This window comes from Antechinus flavipes, chromosome 1 (assembly GCF_016432865.1).
Source record: "Antechinus flavipes isolate AdamAnt ecotype Samford, QLD, Australia chromosome 1, AdamAnt_v2, whole genome shotgun sequence".
Lineage (NCBI taxonomy): Eukaryota > Metazoa > Chordata > Mammalia > Dasyuromorphia > Dasyuridae > Antechinus > Antechinus flavipes.
Genome location: NC_067398.1, coordinates 691,144,532 through 691,164,646, shown reverse-complemented (window position 1 = coordinate 691,164,646; position 20,115 = coordinate 691,144,532). Strand labels below are relative to the sequence as shown.

The 20,115-nt window shown below is 41.3% G+C and overlaps 1 protein-coding gene across 1 annotated transcript; it reads left to right on the top strand.

Moving 5' to 3' along the window:
• The first annotated feature begins 10,710 nt into the window (after window positions 1–10,710).
• Window positions 10,711–12,732, top strand: LOC127543624 (sodium-coupled monocarboxylate transporter 1-like). The gene has a single exon (XM_051969844.1). It carries the CDS (start codon window positions 10,949–10,951, stop codon window positions 12,668–12,670), a length of 1,722 nt encoding a protein of 573 aa, XP_051825804.1. The 5' UTR covers window positions 10,711–10,948; the 3' UTR covers window positions 12,671–12,732.
• The last annotated feature ends 7,383 nt before the right edge of the window (window positions 12,733–20,115 follow it).

The window sequence follows — 20,115 nt, the reverse complement described above, 5'->3', positions numbered from 1 at the left end:
GCTCATGCAGCCGTCAGCTAGACTTGCCATCAATTATTACAAGGTAACAGGAAATCACAGTGACCTCAACAACACTGCGGGGGGTGGGGATGGGGGGAGCAAAGAGCTTTGTGTGAGTGCATCCCCCTCCCAGCTCTGTTCCCAGTCACCCAATATCTGTGGGTTTCGCTCAGGAAACAAACCAGAGTGGGCAGGAAATGCGAAACCTGAAGGTTTCCTAGAGGACACAGGAAAACTTCTTTTAAAAGCCCATCAACTCTAAAGATATTGAACCAAATCATCCAGATGTGTTTTCCTTTGGCTGGCTTTTCCCCCCAAAGGCATAATTATCTCCACCTTTCATCTTTCTTTTCTTCTCTCTTCTCTCTTTTTTTCTCTCCCTCTTATCTCTCTCCTTTCTTCTCTCTCTCTTCCCTTATCTCTCTTTTCCTCTTCTCTCCCTCTTCCCTTATCTCCTTTCCTCTTCTCTCTCTCTTCCTTATCTCTCTCCTTCCTCTTCTCTCCCTCTTCCCTTATCTCTCTTCTTCCTCTTCTCTCCTCTTCCCTTATCTCTCTTCTTCTCTCTCTCTTCCCTTATCTCTCCTTTTCTCTTATCTCCATCTTCCCTTATCTCTCTTCTTCCCCTTCTCTCTCTCTTCCCTTATCTCTCCTTTTTTCTCTCTCTTCCCTTATCTCTCTTCTTCCTCTTCTCTCTCTCTTCCCTTATCTCTCTTCTTCTCTCTCTCTTCCCTTATCTCTCCTTTTCTCTTCTCTCCATCTTCCCTTATCTCTCTTTTCCTCTTCTCTCCCTCTTCCCTTATTTCTCCTTTTCTCTTCTCTCTCTTCCCTTATCTCTTCTTCCTCATCTCTCTCTCTTCCCTTATCTCTTCTTTCCTCTTCTCTCTCCATTCCTCTTCTCTCTTCCCTTATCTCTCCTTTCCTCTTCTCTTCCTCTCATCATTCTTTGCTGCTCTTCTTTTTTCTCTTTTCTCTTCTCTCCTTCCCTTCTCTTCACTTTTTTCCCTCTTCTCTCCTTCTTCTCAGTTCTAGCTGATGTGGGAGTGTGGAGAATTAACTCTTACTTCCCCATCTCCACTGGAATCTTGTTCCACAATAGATGAGCATGGCAGATATTAGCTACATTTTATAAAGGTTTGGAAGGACAAGTGATTGCCCAGGTCTGCACAGTTACTAGAACCCCCTTCCCCTCTCTGCCCCAGGACATTGTATGGCTCTCCAATTGTGGAACTTATAGAAGGCCGTGCACTGTCCAAATTTGAACCTAACTGTTTTTGTTTTTGTTTTTTGGGGGTGGGGAGTGAGGGAGGGTTATACTAGAAACAGTTTCTCAAGTAAGAGTGGAATTAGAGGCAATTCAATCCAACCTGTACCTAAAGAATAACCCCCTGGATAATACACCCAGCAAGTGATCAAGTCTTTGCTTGAAGATTTCTTGTGATCAAGGACTTAACCAAACCCTGGGGCAGTCTGCTCCACTTCAGGATAGCTCTCCTTGTCTGGAATATTCCAAGTCCCCCAAACAGGCCTTGGTAACATGCACCCACTGCTCCACGTTCTACCCTCTGGGCCAAGCAGAAAAAAAGCTAATCCCTCCTCCATATGCTAGCTATCAGATGTACTTGGGTTGTACAAGGTCTGCATTTATTCTCCCAAACTCCACTGGCAGATTGGTGGCCAAAACTGAACTGTTCAAACTCCTCTCAATGGTCCCAGGGACTCCTCAGAGGTTAACGAGGGACTCATAAATATTGGAAAATTCCCCTAATTAATCGAGGCTTTATTCAGTCATTCTTTACAACTCAAGAGTTCCCACTGGTGAGCTTTTTCAAAACATGATTATCAGTTGATATCAATTAACCAGGAAGACAATGAGCTTTTAGAGAACAATAGTGATACAGCAAGAACATAAAAAAGCACACCTCCCAGTCAATAATACATACAGAATTTCAGAAAAAAATTGGGGGAAGGCAGTGTGCCCAATTCAGTGCTATGTTCTGGAGGAAATGCAAATATTCTCTCATTTGAATATCCCAATCACTTTTCAAAGTAGAGGTGATTATCTCCATTCTCCAGAGAAATTTCAAAGTGAGGTGATTATCTCCATTCTCCAGAGAAAGAAACTGAATCAGAAAATGATTTAATCAAAGGTTCCCTGGCAAGTTCATTATAGAGCTGGATCTAGAACACAGCTCCCCCAGCTTCCAGTTCATCATATTTGCCCTTAGATTCTCATTAACTATATGCTGGGATAAGACTTTCTGCTTTGCGGACAGTTATGTGTAATGGGGGCTTCTCTATTTCTGACTCACTTTCCCCCACTATAAAAAGATGATAATAATAGCATAAGGCTATTGTGTGGATCCAAGGAGAGCATATTTGTGAAATACTTAGCATAATGCTTGGAACAGAATGGGGGTTGAATCGATGGTTATTCACTCCTCTTTCTCAACTCCTACAATTCATTGAAAAGAAAATGAATTTTAGCTCAGTAGAATCGTGGTTTTTTTGTGATATTCATTATGGGGTTCCCAGAGGACGAGATAACGGACCATCTGAAGGATGCTGAAAGATCCCACTTTGAGAGTCACTAGTCTTTTAAAATGCTGTGGTGCTTCCCAAAGTCTTGAGTCTAGATTCAGGGAACCCTGAATGTCCAAACTGGAAATTATCTTAGTATACAGGCCAGAAGGGGTCAAACAGAGAGATATTACAGAGAGATATCACAACTGAGAATGTTAGAGCTAGAACGTACCCTAGGTTACAGAATATTAGAATATACAATACTGTATGTTAGAATTGAAAGGAATCTGAAAACATTGAATGTTAGAATATAAAATTTTAGAATGTTAGAGACAAGTAGTAGTGAAGAAGGAGGGAAACTGTTCCCTTTACCGAAGTTGTGTTCCCTTTAAGATTATCATTCTGAGATTTTGTCCCCTTTTCTGATCTCAGAGATCAGGATCTCCCAGACTCCAAGGAGTCTAGAGACAGGGCCCATCCTTCCAGGAGGAGAGAAGCAACACTATGCAGGGGCAAATCCATTCCCATGGAAATTCTAAATTCTCATTCAATTGAGGAAATCTGGTCTAATCAGCTGGGACTGTCCCAGCCCCCACCAAGATACCCAATATAACAGCTTCCCTCAACTAAGCTCTTTGCAGATGGATTGGACCCTGCCCACTGATTCTCTCAGTGTAAAATTCCATTTCCCAATAGAACTCTGCCACTATAGAAGTCAGTCTCTTGGTAAACTGGTTTCTATCCAACAATAAATTTTCATTTTGCAACTAATAATTCGGGAATGAGTGAATTCTTTCACTTTTAACCCGTGGCATGATTAAAGGGGATAGTTTAACAACTCACTTATTGCCACTCACCTCATGACCACCAGGAATTGAGGGCATTCAAACCTCATCAGTAGATATTAACAAAAATAGTAATTAAAGTCTATATTTATATACCTTTTTAAGATTTGCAAAGCACTTTACAGATATGATCTCATTTGATGATGTTCATGTACCGTATTACAACAAAAATAAAAGTAAGCAATCACATAACATCAAAAGATGCAAGTCCTTCCACATAGAAACTAAAATGATGTCTTTCAAAGATGTCTCCATTAAAGAGTCCTTTCCTATATCCTCCAAATGGACTTTAGAAATTAGAATTCTGGAATAGAGCACAGAATGTTGGAGATAGAAGAGCCTTTAGAACTTGAACTGCTAGAACAAAGAATATTGAATATTAGAGATAAAAAGCAGCTTAGACACAGGTTATTAGAATATGTAATTTAGAATGTTAGAGCTGGAAGAGATCTTGCTTGGAACCTGGACTGCTAGAACACAGAACATAGAATGGAGAAGGGGGAGGGAAGGAGAGAGATGGAGAGGGGGAGAGGGAGAGAGAGGGAAAGGGAGACAAAGAAGGAAAGGGAGACAGAGAGGGAAAGAGATACAGAACCAGGGAGGGAAAAAGAAAAAAAAAACCCAGGAGCAGAGACAGAGAGATAGAAACAGAGACACAGACACAGAGAGACAAACAGACAGAAACAGAGACAAATACAGAGAGAGAGAGAGACAAAGAGAGATACAGCAAGAGACAGAGAGATACAGATAGAAATAGAAAGAGACACATACAGAGACAGAGACAAAGAGAGAGACAAAGCAAGAGACAGAGACAGAGAAACAGAGACTGACAGAGACAGAGAGACAGAGAAAGAGAGAGACAGAGATAGACAGACAGATAGACATACAAAGAGAAAGACAAAGTGAGAGAGAGACAGACAGATAGAGACAGAGACACAGAGAGAGACAAAGACTGTCAGAGGCAGAGAGACAAAAAGACAGACAGAGATAGACAGACGGACATACAAAGAGAAAAAGTGAGAGAGAGACAGATGGAGACAGAGAAACAGAGACAAAGAGAGAGACAAAGACTGACAGAGTCAGAGAGACAGAGAAAGACAAAGAGAGAGACTAAGTGAGAGACAGAGACAGACAGACCCAGACAAAGAGACAGAGAGAGAGCTCCAACTAGGATCCGGTGACCTAGTTTCTAAACTTCCCAGCTCTGCCCCTGACACTTTGTATAACACAAAATCATTACTGGTCTCTGAGAATCAGTTTCCTTTTCTGTAAAGAGGGACGGAAAAGCCACCATGGGAAAGCTACAAACTCCTAGGGCTGGGTCCCTGGGCAGGGCCTCCCGCTCTGACCAACATCCAGCTCCAAAGGCTGCTCGGAGCTTGGGGATTGGTGTTTTCACCTGCCAGGGTGCGAGGGAGAGGTCCGGCTGGGCTGGATGCAAATGGCTGGGAGAGTAGGGCAAGTTAATAAGGAATCGGGACAGGGCAGGGGGTGGGGGGAGAGGGCTGAGCAAAAACTAATGATCTGAGCAGTCCCTCTAATTAACAGCCAGCGCGCGGCTCGGGATAACCTTCTGCTATTGTCTTTCGGGCCGGGGAAAATTTGGTCATTTATATTCCCCAGGAGTTGGGCTGCAAATTAGCCTCCTCCCACCCCCACCCCACTCCCAGTCGTTTTATGAGCTAATAAGTCCTTTCCCTTGCAAAGGGATGTAGGGCAGGCAGCCCGGGCGCGTGAGCTCGCTGAAGTCATTTAGCCCTGACTAATGGCAGCAGCTCTGCCCGAGCTAGAGCCCTGCCTCTGGGGCCTCCGGGCCAGGCCTGGAGGTGACCCTGGGGCTGAGGCTGGGCAGGCAGGAACACCTAAGCCCGGCCGGCTCCCCCTGCTAGATCAGCCATGGAGAAGGCCTTTGGAGGCCCAGCAACGACAGGCAAAGGAGCAGAGGAAAGGTTTTAGGGGATTCCTGACTCCTGGACCTAAAGCTGGAAGAGATCCTAGTGAATCCAGGCCCTTCTGGAAACCGAGGACCAGGGAGATTAAGGGACATGTCCAAGGTCACGTAACTAGAATCACAGCATCATAGGCGTAAGTCTGGATCCAGCAAGTCCAAACCCCTCATTTTGTAGCAAGGTAAACTGAGGAACAGAGAACCTAATTACCTGCCTTATTAGATCACTAGCAGATATCCAAGGGGAATTTGAACTCAATTCTCCTTTCTGCAGAGAGAAGAAGTAGAAATGGAAGGAGGAGGAGGAGGAAAGAAAGAAAAAAGGGAAGAAAGTAGAGTAAGAAAAAGGGGGAGAAGAAAGAGATGAGAGGAAGATGGAAGAGAAGGAGAAAGGGATAGGAAGAGAAAGGGGGAAAAAGAGTTATTTTATCCACTTTTGGAATAGAAGAACATTCTTTTTTTTTTTTTTTAATAGAAGAACATTCAATAAAAAATGTGGTTGGGTAGCACCTTGTTCTAGGATCATTTCTATTTGAGGCCTGTTGGGGAGGAAATGAGCAGAACTGAGATAATAAGAGCAATAACAACAATAACAGTAATAGTAATAGTAGTAATAATAATAATAATAATAATTCTCTCAAGCCTCAAGAGATACTGCCAGCTACAAGTTCCTTTCAACCGTAGCCATCATTAATCTTGGAAATGGGTTGACTCTTCGCTAAAGGCAGCAGATGTGTTAGACAGAAGAGGCATTTTTTAATTATCTCTCCATAATGAGTTGGAACGTGGAGGAACTCATCCATGTTTATTATAAGTCAATATTAGGCAGGCCTAGTGTGGTAGGACCATGTCATCTAGAAATCTTCCCTCTGAAAGTAATTGTCATTGCAGGAAACTGTTCTGAAACCATCAGAGTCAAATTCTAACCCCACCCCCTGAACCCCCAAATAGCCGGGCAAATCCTAGTGACAGAGAGCACGTGCTTCTCCAGCCAGAAAGTGCGGGCTCTTTTCCTTACTATTGCACACAATCAAGATGGCCATTGGACCTTGCTCTCTGAATGCAGCTTTCTACACTGAGGATCCGGGGCTCCCACATTCAGAGCTGGAAGGGAGCTTGGAAATCACTGAATCCCACCCGCTCCTTCTTCAGATAAGGAGGCCAAGAAACCTGCCCAAACTGCCCTGGGAGCAGAGCTGGGAAGCAAGGCCGGGATCCCTGGTTTCGAGGCAGGAAGCCTTCTTTTTAAATCATTTATTATACAATAAAGATGAGTTTTATTTTTAAAGAAAATGTAGCTAAAGCACATTTCAAGTTTTTGGCACATGCACATACACAGACATACAGACACGCATGTGTACATATGCACACATACATATAAAACACATGTGCACCGTAAACACACAAATACAGGCACAGTGCACATATACAAACACGTATGCAGACACAAATAGACATGTATGCACATGCAGATGCCTGTGCAAACACATATACATGCACGTATTTACATATAAAACATATGCACGTGGAAATATGCAAATACAGACACATACACAAACACACATGCAGATACACAAACATACATATATACACATATACACATACATAAATGCAAACACATATACCTACCCATATTCACATGTAAAAACACATACGCAGAAATATGCAAATACAGACACATGCACAAACACACATGCAGACAAACATGAATGTAAACATATGCATGAATACACAATGCAAACACACATATAATACACATATTTGCATATAAAACATACATATGTGAAAATTTGCAGATACAGACACATACACAAACACACATGCAGACACACAGGCATGCATACACAAATGTAAACCCATATGCCTACACATATTCACATATAAAAACCCATACATATGCAAATACAGACACATACACAAACACATGCAGTCACACAAACATGCATATAAACATATGTACTATGCATGCCTACACAACACAAACACACATATACATGCATGTATTTGGGTATAAAACATATACATATGCAAACCTGCAAATACAGACACACAAACATACATATATGCACATGCATACACAAATACAAACATATATACCTACATATATTCACATATAAAAGCATATATACATGTAAATGTGCTGATACAGGCCCATGCACAAGCACGAGTGCAGACACTCGAGCATGCATATAAACATATAAGTGTCTGCATACATAATGCAAACACATGTATGCACACATTCACGTATAGACATACACATGTAAATGTGCAAATAAAGTCCCATGCAGAAACATGCGTGCAGACACATGAACATACATATAAACATATACATACATGCATACACACAAGTATTCACATAGGAAAATATATACACATGTAAACATGCAAATACAGATTACATGCTCAAACACACATGCAGACACACAAACATGCATGTATGTACACCTATTCAAGCGTGTGTGTGGTCACATGTAAATACATGTGCAGATTGCAACTGCAGTCACATGCAGTCACACAAACATGCATGTATGCACATGAACACATATACAGATACACATAAACACATATACATATACATACATACATACTCATACACATATACAATAGACCCATGCAAATGCACATACATACAGGAACACATGCCTACATATGCGTGCTATGAAATATTCTTGTTCTGTAAGAAACAATCAGAAGAATGAGACCTGGAGAGACTTAGATGAACTGATGCTAAGTGAAATGAGCAGAACCAGGAGAACATTGTACACAGAAACAACAAGATCGTGTGATGATCAACTCTGATGGATGGGGCTCTTTTCAGCAGCGAACCATCTGCTCCCAGAAAGGGGACAGGGGGAGGGACTGAGTGTGAATCACAACATAGAATTTTTACCTTTTTGTTGTTGTTTGCTTGTATTGTGTTTTCTTTCCATTTTTTTTCTTTTTGATCTGATTTTTCCTGTACGGCATAATTGTGGAAATATGTCCAGAAGAAATACATATGTTTAACATATGTTGAATTACTTGCCATCTAGGGGAGAGGGTAGGAAGAAGTGAGGGAAAAAATTTGGAACACAAGGTTTTGTAAGGATGAATGTAGAAAACTGCCTATGCATATGTTTTGAAAATAATAAGCTTTAAAAAAAGAAATATTAAAACAATTAAAAGAATAAAAATTTTTTAAAAAAAGGAATATACATTCTAGCAGAAGTGACAACATGTAAATAATTGTTTTCCTTAAATTGTAAAATCAAGTCAAATCAAGGGAACCAGTATTTATTAAGCACTTACTATGTTTTAGGAACTGCTAAAGATGTGGGGAAACAAACAAACAAAAAATAAGCCCTATCCTCAAGGAGCTCACATTCTAGTGGAAGAAATAGCATGGAAATAACCTTTTTCTTAAGTTATCACATCAAATCAAACCAAATCCAGAAGCATTTATTAAAAGTTTAATGTGTGCCGCACACTCTAATAAGGGCTTGGAATACAAACACAGGCAGAAAGAAAAATAATCCCTGCTCTCAAAGCATTTATATTCTAAGGAGGGATGGCAACACATAAAAGCTGAAAAGTAGAGGAGGAGGAGATACCGGCCAAGGGGAAAAGTCAGGAATAGAGTCCCGAGAATAATAAAATTCCTTAAAAGGGAGGTGGAAGGAAATAGCCAATCAGAGAAAGAGACCACAAGGACAAAAATGAACTTCCATGCTGAGGAGGCTGTTATGATGTGTGGAGAAAGTCTAGAGACACAGGTGTGCAATATAGAGAAGTTTAAAATCAAATCGACTGAATGTTATGTCTCCAACTGGCACCTCCTTGATCCTACCTTGATGTCTCTATAGACTATTAAACTCAACATATCTAACACTGAGTCATTATCTCCCTTCATCCGTCCTCCAGATTTTCCTATTTCTATTAATGATACAAGGAACCTAGGCTCTGGAAGCCTTCCATTTTGTTACCCCTAAATCTTATCAATTGCTCTGTGTGAGAGTTGCTCACCCACCATTGGGTGTCTACCTTTCTCTTAACTCTCGTCTCTGGCTCCTAGAAGCTATAGCATTAGCAGTGGCCATATCCCAGTAACTGGGCAAATGTTTTCAACAAGATTGAGTGAGGGGAGCATCTTCCCCAACCGATCCACCAACTATCAAGGCAAGCAGATTTTAAATGACTTGTCCAGGGCCTGGAGTCACAAAGACTGAATTTAAATCTGGACTCAGACACTTCCTAGTTGTGTGACTGTGGGCAAGTCACTTGCCCCTGTTTGCCTCAGTTTCCCAATCTGTAAAATGAACCGAAGAAGAAAATGGCAAACCACTCCAATATCTTTGCCAAGAAATGGGGGCATGAAGAATTGGACAGGACTGAAAAAGACTGAACGACCAGCAACCACCATCATCACCGCTTACTTTCTGACTCTAGGCCCGGCACTCTATCCACTGAGCCACCCAACTGTCCAGGAGAGCCTAATATCTAGCTCTGATCTCATCCTTCCACTTTTCAAAAATCTTGCAGCATCCAACGAATAAGATCCAAACTCTTCACAAGCTGGCTCCGATCCATCTTTCTAGCCTTCTCTCCCACCCCTATACATCACCCAAATTAGGTTACCACTTCCATGACTTTCTTTATGCCGGCCAATTCTCAGTTTCTGCTTGTTGACCGTCTATCATTTTTAAAGATCCAGATCAAAAGGCCTTGTCTTCCATGAAACATTCCCTGAAATCACCCACCCAAAACCGCCCTCTCCCTTTTAACTTTGCTTGGATCTCTATTACAGTCTAGTGGCATTTTGGTTTAAATTAAAAGTTATTTTGTATGCGACTCATATTCCCTGCTAAATAGTGTACTTCTTGAAGGTTAGAAGTACTGAATTACTTGAAGGTACTTGAAGGTTACAAGTCCCCATGAGGGAATTAAACAAGAATTATATATGCTTTCTTACCCTAGAGTAGAAATAGTCTGAGGACAGAAATCTTGGCTCTGGTGAGAAGGAATTTGCTATTCAAAGACATATTAAAGAACTTGGGCTCTCTGACTGTACTCCAAAAGACCTTGGCCCCTTGGGAACAAAAGCCTTCCTTCTAGAGAGAAAAGTTTTTAACCACGGGTTCTGGGAATGGACAGATGTGGAGAAATCACTGCGACTTTTCCTTAGTCTGAACTTGGCACATGAGAAATGTCCTTCCCTTAAACTGTTAAGGCTTAAACTCAACACGCTAGGAGAGCTAACAGAGCTTTTTGTTGAAAAGAGGTAAGTCTTTCCCACTGAATCCAGAAATTGGTGGCAGAGAGAAAGAAGCTCTATGACCTCCCCATCTGGGCAAGCACTACCTCATAGAAGTCATGTGCTCAGTGGAACACTGGTGGGCAGTAACCAGGAGACCAATAAACAGGCACATCAGCCGGGCAGAGACCATATACTACTAGAGACCAGAAAGGAGCGGTGCCGTAATAGTCAGAAGATGTTAGCGTCCCCTAGAAATAGCAGGATGAATTATTCTTCCACTCGAGAGCCTTAGCCATCTGTATCTCTTACACATATTTCCCAAGTCACTCATCATCCTGCATCTAAATCCAGTCTCAAGATTGAATCTTTCTGAGGTACATGCATACAGAGTGAGCTGCCTCCATGTCAGAAGACTTCACAAAATGGGACTACATGGTGTTCATATTCATGTTGCTCATCTCAGCCTCTATTGGAGTCTACTACGCTTGGGTAGAAAGAGGCAAGCAGACGGAAACGGAATTCCTGATGGGGGGCCGCCAGATGTCAGGGGTCCCTGTGTCATTATCCCTCACGGCCAGCTTCATGTCCGCAGTCACCGTGTTGGGCACCCCGGCTGAAGTCTACCGCTTTGGGGCCATGTTCTCGCTCTTCTGCATCTCCTACACCCTGGTGGTCATCATCACCACGGAGGTCTACATGCCCGTGTTCTACCGGCTCCGGATCAGCAGCACCTACGAGTACCTAGAGCTTCGATTTAATAAGTTAGTCCGTCTCCTCGGAACATTTTTCTTTATCACGCAGACGATTCTCTACACCGGAATCGTTATTTATGCCCCGGCTCTCGCTTTGAATCAAGTCACGGGTTTCGAACTCTGGGGTGCGGTGGTGACTACGGGACTCGTCTGTACCTTCTACTGCGCGTTGGGAGGCCTCAAAGCCGTCATCTGGACGGATGTGTTCCAATCCGTGATTATGATCGCAGGGTTTTCTTCAGTTATCATACAGACCTCAAAACTTCAAGGCGGAATAAGTAACGTCATAGAACACGCCGAGGAGGGAGGGAGATTAAGAATATGGGACTTTAATCTGAATCCTTTACAGAGACACACTTTCTGGACAATTGTAATAGGCGGTACCTTCACGTGGACTAGCATTTATGGCGTCAACCAGTCCCAAGTGCAGAGATACCTGGCTTGTAAAAGCAAAAGCCACGCAAGACTAGCCCTTTATTTAAATCTCCTGGGCCTCTGGATAATCCTCGCCTGCGCGGTTCTAAGTGGCTTGTCACTCTACTCGATGTTTCGAGACTGCGACCCGTGGACGTCTCACAAGATCAGAGCCCCGGATCAGCTCATGCCCTACCTGGCCCTGCAGATCCTCAGCGACTACCCGGGCCTGCCCGGGCTTTTTGTGTCCAGCGCTTACAGCGGCACCTTGAGCACCGTGTCCACCAGCATCACCGCTCTCGCCGCCGTAACTGTAGAAGATCTCATCAAACCGCAGTTGGTTTCACCTTCACAGAAGACTCTGTCTCTGCTTTCTCAAGGAATTAGCGTGTTCTTCGGGATACTTTGTATCGGGATGGCTGCCCTGGCCTCCTTGATGGGAGGCCTGTTACAGGCCGCCCTCAGCATATTCGGGATGATCGGAGGACCTCTGTTGGGTCTGTTTACTCTGGGACTTTTAAATCCTTACGCCAACTCGCTCGGTTCGTTTATCGGTCTGATGTTTGGATTTTCTTTCTCGATATGGACTGGAGTTGGGGCTTATTTTTACCCTCCACCTCCTTCCAGGACATTACCTTTACCCCTTTCTGTGGCAAATTGTACCATGACTAGAAGCTTGCCTCTGAATTTGACTGGCTTAATCGAATACTCAGTCGTGGTGCCCTGGAAAACGACTGTCAAAAGAAATTTTCTAATGAATAGTTTATATTCCCTTTCTTACCTCTACCTCAGCACTTTGGGGACATTGATGACAGTACTTATGGGATCAGTTTTCAGCTTTCTAACAGGTGGACACGAACAGTCTATAGATCCCAAGTACCTCTGGAACAAAGGAGATTTGTCGCTGGGTCCATATTTAACAAGGAAAAAAGAAGAAGTTTCGGAGTTACCAGCTTAGCATGTTGGAAGAAGTTGATGAACTACCTTGAGAATCTTAAAATAAAGAAATGACAAACACTAGATGTTTTCAATGAGGCAGCTCAGAATAGGTGATCCTGTAGGATAGGATGGGTTATTTTTATATTTCCTAAGATAATTAAGATAAAGGCAGCTAGGTGGTGCAGTAAATAGAGGACTGAGTCAGGAAGTGGAATCAGGAAGTCTTGAGTTCAAATCCAGCCTCAGACACTTAGGAGTTATGTGACTCTGGATAAGTCACTTAATCTTGTTTGCCTCTAAGTTTCCTTATCTGTAAGTTAAGTGGAGAAGGAAATGGCAAAACACTCCAATAACTTTGCTAAGAAAACTCCAAACAAGGGTGTGAAGAATGATGGAAAATGACAGAAAAAAATGACTGAACAAAACTAATAACATGCGCATAAGAAGAGATTGATAATCTTACTGTAGTTTTTCCTTGATTAGACCACATTGAGAATGCTGAATTTAGTTATGGGTATTACAATCTTATTTTAAGGCTAATAATAATACCTATATGGTGCTTTAAGTTTTGCAAATTATTTTTAAATACATTAACTCATTTGATCTCCACAATAACTCTTGAGGGAAGTGCTATTAATATCCCCATTTTGAAGATGAGGAAACTGACACAAAAAATGATTGACTTGTCACACAGCTAAATTGTCTGAGGAAGAATTCCAATTCAGGTTTTCTTGACTGGATAGCCTTTGCTTTAGATACAGAACCATCTAGCACTGAAAAAAATGGAATATCCAGAAGTGAAAAGACTAGGAAATTAAATCTATCAATTAAAGGAAATGGGGAAGGAGAAGACTGGGGTGGGGGTGGGGAAGAAAGAGAACAAGCTTTTATAGAATGCCTACTTTGTGCCAAGCACTAGAATAAGTACAAATATGTCATTCTATAAACTATCCTAGAATATAGGAGTCCTTATTATCCCCATTTTACAAGTGAGAAAAATGAGGTAAACAGATCAAGTGACCTGCCAAGGATCACAGAGTTAATAGGTATCTAAATCTGGATATAAACCTGGGGGGTCTTGAGCTTTAGGACCAAGATTCCATCCACTGTGCCTTTTAGCTGCCACTAATGATGGAGCTGGGGGAGAGGGAGATGACATAATAATGCTCAAAAAGCTTTAGTGTAAAAGGAATTATCTCCTCGGTACCAAAAGAGAAAAGTAGAAGTGAGGGTCTAAGGAAAACCTTTCTACTGATGAGAGTCAACCAAAAGTGAAATGGATCATCTTGGAAAGAAGGGGGCTTCCCATCAGTTAAAGTATTCAAGTGGAGGTTGGATGACCCCAATAGAGTAGGATATGGAGACAATTCTTATATGGATTGGAGGAGATAGCCTCTGAGATCACTTCCAATTCAGAAATTCAGAGATAAGGAAGCAAAGACCAAGAAAAGCTATAACCTCTCAAGTCTTATTGACAACCTGCTCTTCAATACAGTGGATAGAGATCTGCTCCAAGACTGTAATGGGCTGAGGCTTGAGTTGATGCACTGAGGTCCCAAGCACATGAGGCTAAATAGTAATTAGACCATACTCTATTAATATATAAGCTTGGAGAAAGAATGGCCCCGGCCCACTCTTTGTGCAAGTCCTGATGTGTTGTATAGGAAATGACGATTCTGATGGGTGGAGGCAGGGGAGTGAAAAAGGAAGGGGAGGAGAGCTCAGATCTCTCCCTAGCTCTCTGCTAGCTGGCTTCCTGTCGCAGCTGCCCATATTGCTATGGCAATCTTTCTTGCCTATGTTTGCTATCACAATCTTTTTTCACCTCTTCACTTCAATAAAGACTGAAGATTTTTCCCTTAACCTGAGTTCCTGACTCCGGCTGATTTTAAATACGCGGTCATTACACAAGACCACAGTGCCCGCCCTCCCCACAGGTAGTTGGGTAGAGATCTATCTGGGATTCTGGGTGATAATGGGCCAGCAGGTCAAGAAGCTGGGAAAGAGTTAAATGGAAAAGTAAAGCATGGTATGATTAGAAGTTACACCCAATAGTATAGACAGGAGATGAGAGCAACCTGTCAACCAAATGGGGAATGATCAAGCCTTTCCCCATCAATGAAGAAACCAGCAAGAACAGAGCGGGGAGAACAATCTCCTGCTTAGAGGTTTCCCTTAAAAATGTGGAAGCCAGAGGAACTCTGTAATGGGAATGACCAAACAAAGCTGTCTCAAAGACAGATGCAATTGGCTACTCTTCTTCCTTTGCACTGAGGACAGGACAAAAGAAAAATGGGCTTCTAATCCAATCCAACAATTGGTTAAGCACCTACTGTGTGCCAGGCACTCTGCTAGGCACTTAAATCTAAAGACAAATCAAAATTAGGTATTACCTTCAAAGAGCTTACATGTCGTGGGGGATGGACACGAGTATTAAGAACTTAATATATGCTAAGCACTGTGTTAAATATTTTGCAGATATTATCCTATTTATCCTATTTTCAATCAATAGACATTTAAGAGCCTACTATATGCCAGATAGTCTCAGCACTCTATATTTTCAATTAATAGACAATCAACAAGTATTCACTAGCTATTAATTAGCCATTAAATATTTATTAGCTGCTAAATGTGTCAGGCACTGTTAAGCATTTTGCAAATATCTTATTTTCAATCAATAATCAATAGACATTAAGAGCCCACTATCTGCCAGTAAGAATTTCACAAATACCTTATTTTCAATCAATAGTCAATAAATATTCATTGACTATATTTTTAAAGAAGTTTCTATTTTTATTTTTTTTTTGAATTTTGCATCATTTCTTTTTTTTGACATTTTTTATTTTCCCCAGTTACATGTAAAACAATTTTTGTTTTTAAAATTTTGAGTTCCAGATTCTTTCCCTTTCTCCCTACTTCCACCCTCCTTTAATGCAAAACATTTACATGAAAGTCAATGTTGTAAGATCCATCCCTCCCAAAAAATAGTATGATTCAATCTGTACTCTTTCTCTGGATATGGAGAGCATCTTTCATCTTAAGTCCTTTCAAGTAGTCATAGATCATTGTATTGCTGAAAATATTCATTAACTTTTAAATATTAAGTATTGTCAGGCACAGCACTAAGCATTTTACAAAATATCTTATTTTCAATCAATAAATATTGGTTAAGAACCTACTATGTTCCAGAGACTGTGATAAACAATTTATAAATATCTCATTTGCTCTCCCAACAATTCTGGAAGGTAAGTGCTACAGTTGAAAAATCTGAGGCAAGGAAAGATGAAGTGACTTGCCTAATATCGCACAGCTAGTGTTTGAAGTTGAATTTGAAATCAGGTCTTAATTTACTCCGGGGCCAATGCTCTATCAACCATGTCACCAGCTATCAAAGAAGCAAAGGTAGAATATATTCTAGGTTTTGTACAGAAGCAGGAAATATATTTTTGTGTTCAAGGAGCAGAAAGTGTAGTTATTCTGGAAAAGGGGTAGAACCAAATTTTAAGTATCAAACACAAAAATTTCTATTTTATCCCTGAGACAAGGCAATAGGGAGCCACTGAAACTTCTAGGGTGGGAGTGACGAAGATTTGTGCCAGTTTATCTTGGCAGCTCTATAAAGAGCTTAGGATCAGAGAGAGGATGTAGTTTTTTGAAAGTTTTGGCAAACAGTGATTGGGGGCCTGAACCAGGTGGGTGGCCATGAGTTAAATAATGGGTACAGAAGTTGGAGATGCTGTACAGAAGTATCAGATACTTGGTTTGCTGGTCAAATATGAGTCACCACACTCCCAAATGATTCCTGGACTAGATAAAAAGATAATTGAGAAATATTTAACAAAATAAATTAAAATATGATAAAATATAGATATTACATTTTAAAACTAAATAGTTCACCCTCAGGGATTTTTTGTACCCATCAGTGGCAGCCCTCACCTTTTTTATTTGAGTTTGACACCATTGTTGTGGTAATTGATTGGATATGAGCTGGGGTTAAGAGAGAGAAAAAAGTGGAGAATGACTCAGAGGTAGCCCCCAAAGAGGAAATGGATCCATATGTTTGAAATTCTTTCTTGCAGTTCTTTTTGTGGTGATAAAGAATTGGAAATGAAGGTGGTATTTGTCAAAAGGGTAATTGTTAAGCAAGTTATAGTATTTGAAAGTGATGGAATTTTTTTTTGGGGGGGTGAGGCAATTGGGGTTAAGCTACTTGTCCAGGGTCACACAGCTAGGAAGTGTTAAATGTCTAAGTCAAATTTGAACTCAGGGGATCAATGCTCTATCTATTGTGCCATTTAACTGCCCCTTGACGGAATATTATTGCACCTTAAAAATTGATGAAAAGAATGATCTCAGAGAAACTAGGGAAGACTTGTATGAACTGATGCAGATGGCAAAAAGGAGAATAATTCCTACAGTAACCGTTTTATTGTCAAGACTTTGTTTTTGTCAACTTTGAGGTACTTAAGAAATCTAATCAGTGAATTAGCCAATCAATTATAATTCTTCAGGACCAGCTCCTGATGAGGAATTAGAGGAGCAGAAAGAGAAATAGATTTTCAGAAACAGACAATGTGGAAATTTATCCTTCTTAACGTTGCATATTTGTCACAAAAGTTTTTTTCCCCCTTTTTTTTTTTTTTTGATTGGAAGAGGTGAAAAGGAAACTAGAACTAGGGATGGGATAGCCAAAAAGAGAAAGGAAAGAAAAATAAAAGAGAATTATTGAAATGTTGTTTTTAATAATAGAAAGTCAAATAAGATACAGTATTACAGAATGTCCAAACATCTTAGTGCAAACTTTAAGCTAAGAAAGAAAAAAAAAGGCACTGACATTTTAAATAATAGACAGACAAATAGGACTAGTTATTTACAGGGTATCCCAAATTTTTAGTGCACTATTAAAATTATTAAACTATTAAAATCTTAGTTTAATTTATGTTATGCTTAAAAGTAAAAGTAACTATTAAATTATTAAAGCTTATTTGAATTTATGATATATTTAAAAGTAAAGGTGAACTATAGGTAATAAAGTTTCACATATAATCCTCTTTTTAAGTTTTATTTTATATGTAAAAATGCTTACTTGGTATTTATTAAGGTTAGAATTTTAAAAAGAAAATTTGGGAAGACAAGAAGGGAAGAAGGAAGAGAGGAGGAAGGAAAGAGAGGGGAGGGAGGAAGGAGAGGAGGAGGAGGGAGAGAGACAGGAAAAGAAAGAGGGAGAGAGAAAGACAAAAAGAGAGAGATAAAGACAGAGAGAAGAAAATAAAAGAGTCTAATCCTAAAAAAATGAGTGGATGAAACTACAAACTATAGAGAAAAATAAAGTAAAGAAAAAAAAGTAAAAAGTGTAATCCTAAAGAATGAGTGGATAAAACTGCAAACTATAGAGAAAGATAAAGTAAATGAGGCAGACAGAAGAGTGAAAGGACAGTAGACAGACAAATGAATGGATGTAGATGAATGAATGGATAAATAGAGATAGATGGATGGATGAATAGATGAATGGATGGATGGATGGATAGATAATTAATAGAACATTTATAAAACACTATGTACAAGATACTGTACTGAGTGCCCTCAAGGAACTCACATTTGCTTTTATTTTATTTTCATTCTGACCATCAGTTGTTCAATAAACATTTATTAAATGCCTACTGTATACTAGAAACTGTGCTAAATGCTGGAAATACAAAGTTGACAATTGGATAATCAGTAGATTGATCGGGAGCATCTACATTCCCAGATTTATACAAAAAGAAGCGAAAACAAACCCCCTGCCCTCCAGGAGCTTACAATCTAATCTAACACGTACTACATAAAAGAGGAATTTGCCTAGACATGGGAGAACAAATAAAGGAAACTCTGTGAAGCTGTATCTCTCTCTATTATGTACAGTTTATGCAAGTCCAACATGTAGCTTTCTTCTTTCTCCAGTTCTCTCCATTTTTAAAGAAAATCCTGCAATACCTCTCTTGCTTTCTGTTCCTTTTTCTCCATCTCTGACTCCCTCTCTCTATCCCGGTTCTCATGGGAGAAGGCATTTAGTAAATGCCTACTGTATACTAGAAACTGTGTTAAGTGCTGGAAATACAAAGAAGTTGACAACTGGATAATCCTGCAATACCTCTCTTGCTTTCTGTTCCTTTTTCTCCATCTCTGACGCCCTCTCTCTATCCCGGTTCTCATGGGAGAAGGCATTTAGTAAATGCCTACTGTATACTAGAAACTGTGTTAAGTGCTGGAAATACAAAGAAGTTGACAATTGGATAATCCTGCAATAACCTTTCTTGCTTTCTGTTCCTTTTTCTCCATCTCTGACGCCCTCTCTCTATCCCAGTTCTCATGGAAGAAGGAGAAGCGGGGGAGGCGTTTTGGGGCCAGGGCAGGGCGTGGAAGAGACCCTTTCTTGGGTTGAATAGATCCTTCCCAAGCCCCAAGATCAAGGCTCTCGGAAGCACTTTCCCAAAGGCTTTTTCCTCCAGCCTCCCTTCCCTGGAGTCCTGGCCTTCTGCCCTTCTGCTGAGCTTGAACAACCCCTTAATTCAAATGCATCCCTGCCTGGCAGCCCACTTCCGATGCACCAGCAGAAACAGCAGCGAACGTTAGTGCTCAGAGGCATCTGCTGCAGAGGGAGTTTTCATTTAAATCAATGACGTATTGATCCATCTTCCAGGCTGGCAGGCTGAGGGCCCAGTGCGGGCGTTCTTTCCCCTGGGCTGGCCCTTCTGCTGGCCTCGGAGAGTGCGGTATAAAACCCACGGCCCCGTCTCCTCTCTGAACAGGGAGACCTTTCAGGGCCCCAGGGGGGAGGTCACTGGGGGAGGGGCGGTTCAATGGGTTCCTTCTCTAGGCTATAATTATCAGGTCCAGAGCTGACGCCCAAGTTCTTCCTTCCAACACAGGAACTGACTCATGGGTTCAACTTTCCCTGAACACAGCCTGCCCACAGCTTCCTCCTCTACTCTTTCTGGAACTGCCCTGCTTTTCAAGTCAGCTGGCCCAGTTTGGGGGACTGAGGCCTGACCAGTTCCTTCCTGCCCGGGAGGAGCCGGGGCACCCGGAGAACAGGAGTGGCCCCCTCCCCAGTCCCTCTTCCTTTTTCCTCCAGACTGTGTTCGAATAGAACTTCACAAAAAGAGATCTGGGGAGCTTGGGGCAATGGGTTCAAATTCTGACTCAGCCTCCTACTACCCCTGTGATTTTGGGCGAAGCATTTATTTCCCCGTCTGCAAAATGAGAGGATTAGTTGGCAGAGCCTCTATGAGCCATAGTTATTCTCCCCAGTCTCTGCTCTCTTTCTGATCCAGCCCTCCCCTTCAGCAGGCTATCTAGTCACGAGTCATTCACGACAGAAGTCCATCAGATACGTGGCACGGTGAGCAGAGAGCTGGATTTGGGGGTCAGGAAAAGACCCGAGTTCAAATCGCTTCTTCATCCCTACAATAGAGATAATAATAG

What these genes read in the sequence shown, in the direction of transcription:
- LOC127543624 (XM_051969844.1), top strand. Translation starts at nt 10,949, where the DNA reads ATGTCAGAAGACTTCACAAAATGGGACTACATGGTGTTCATATTCATG.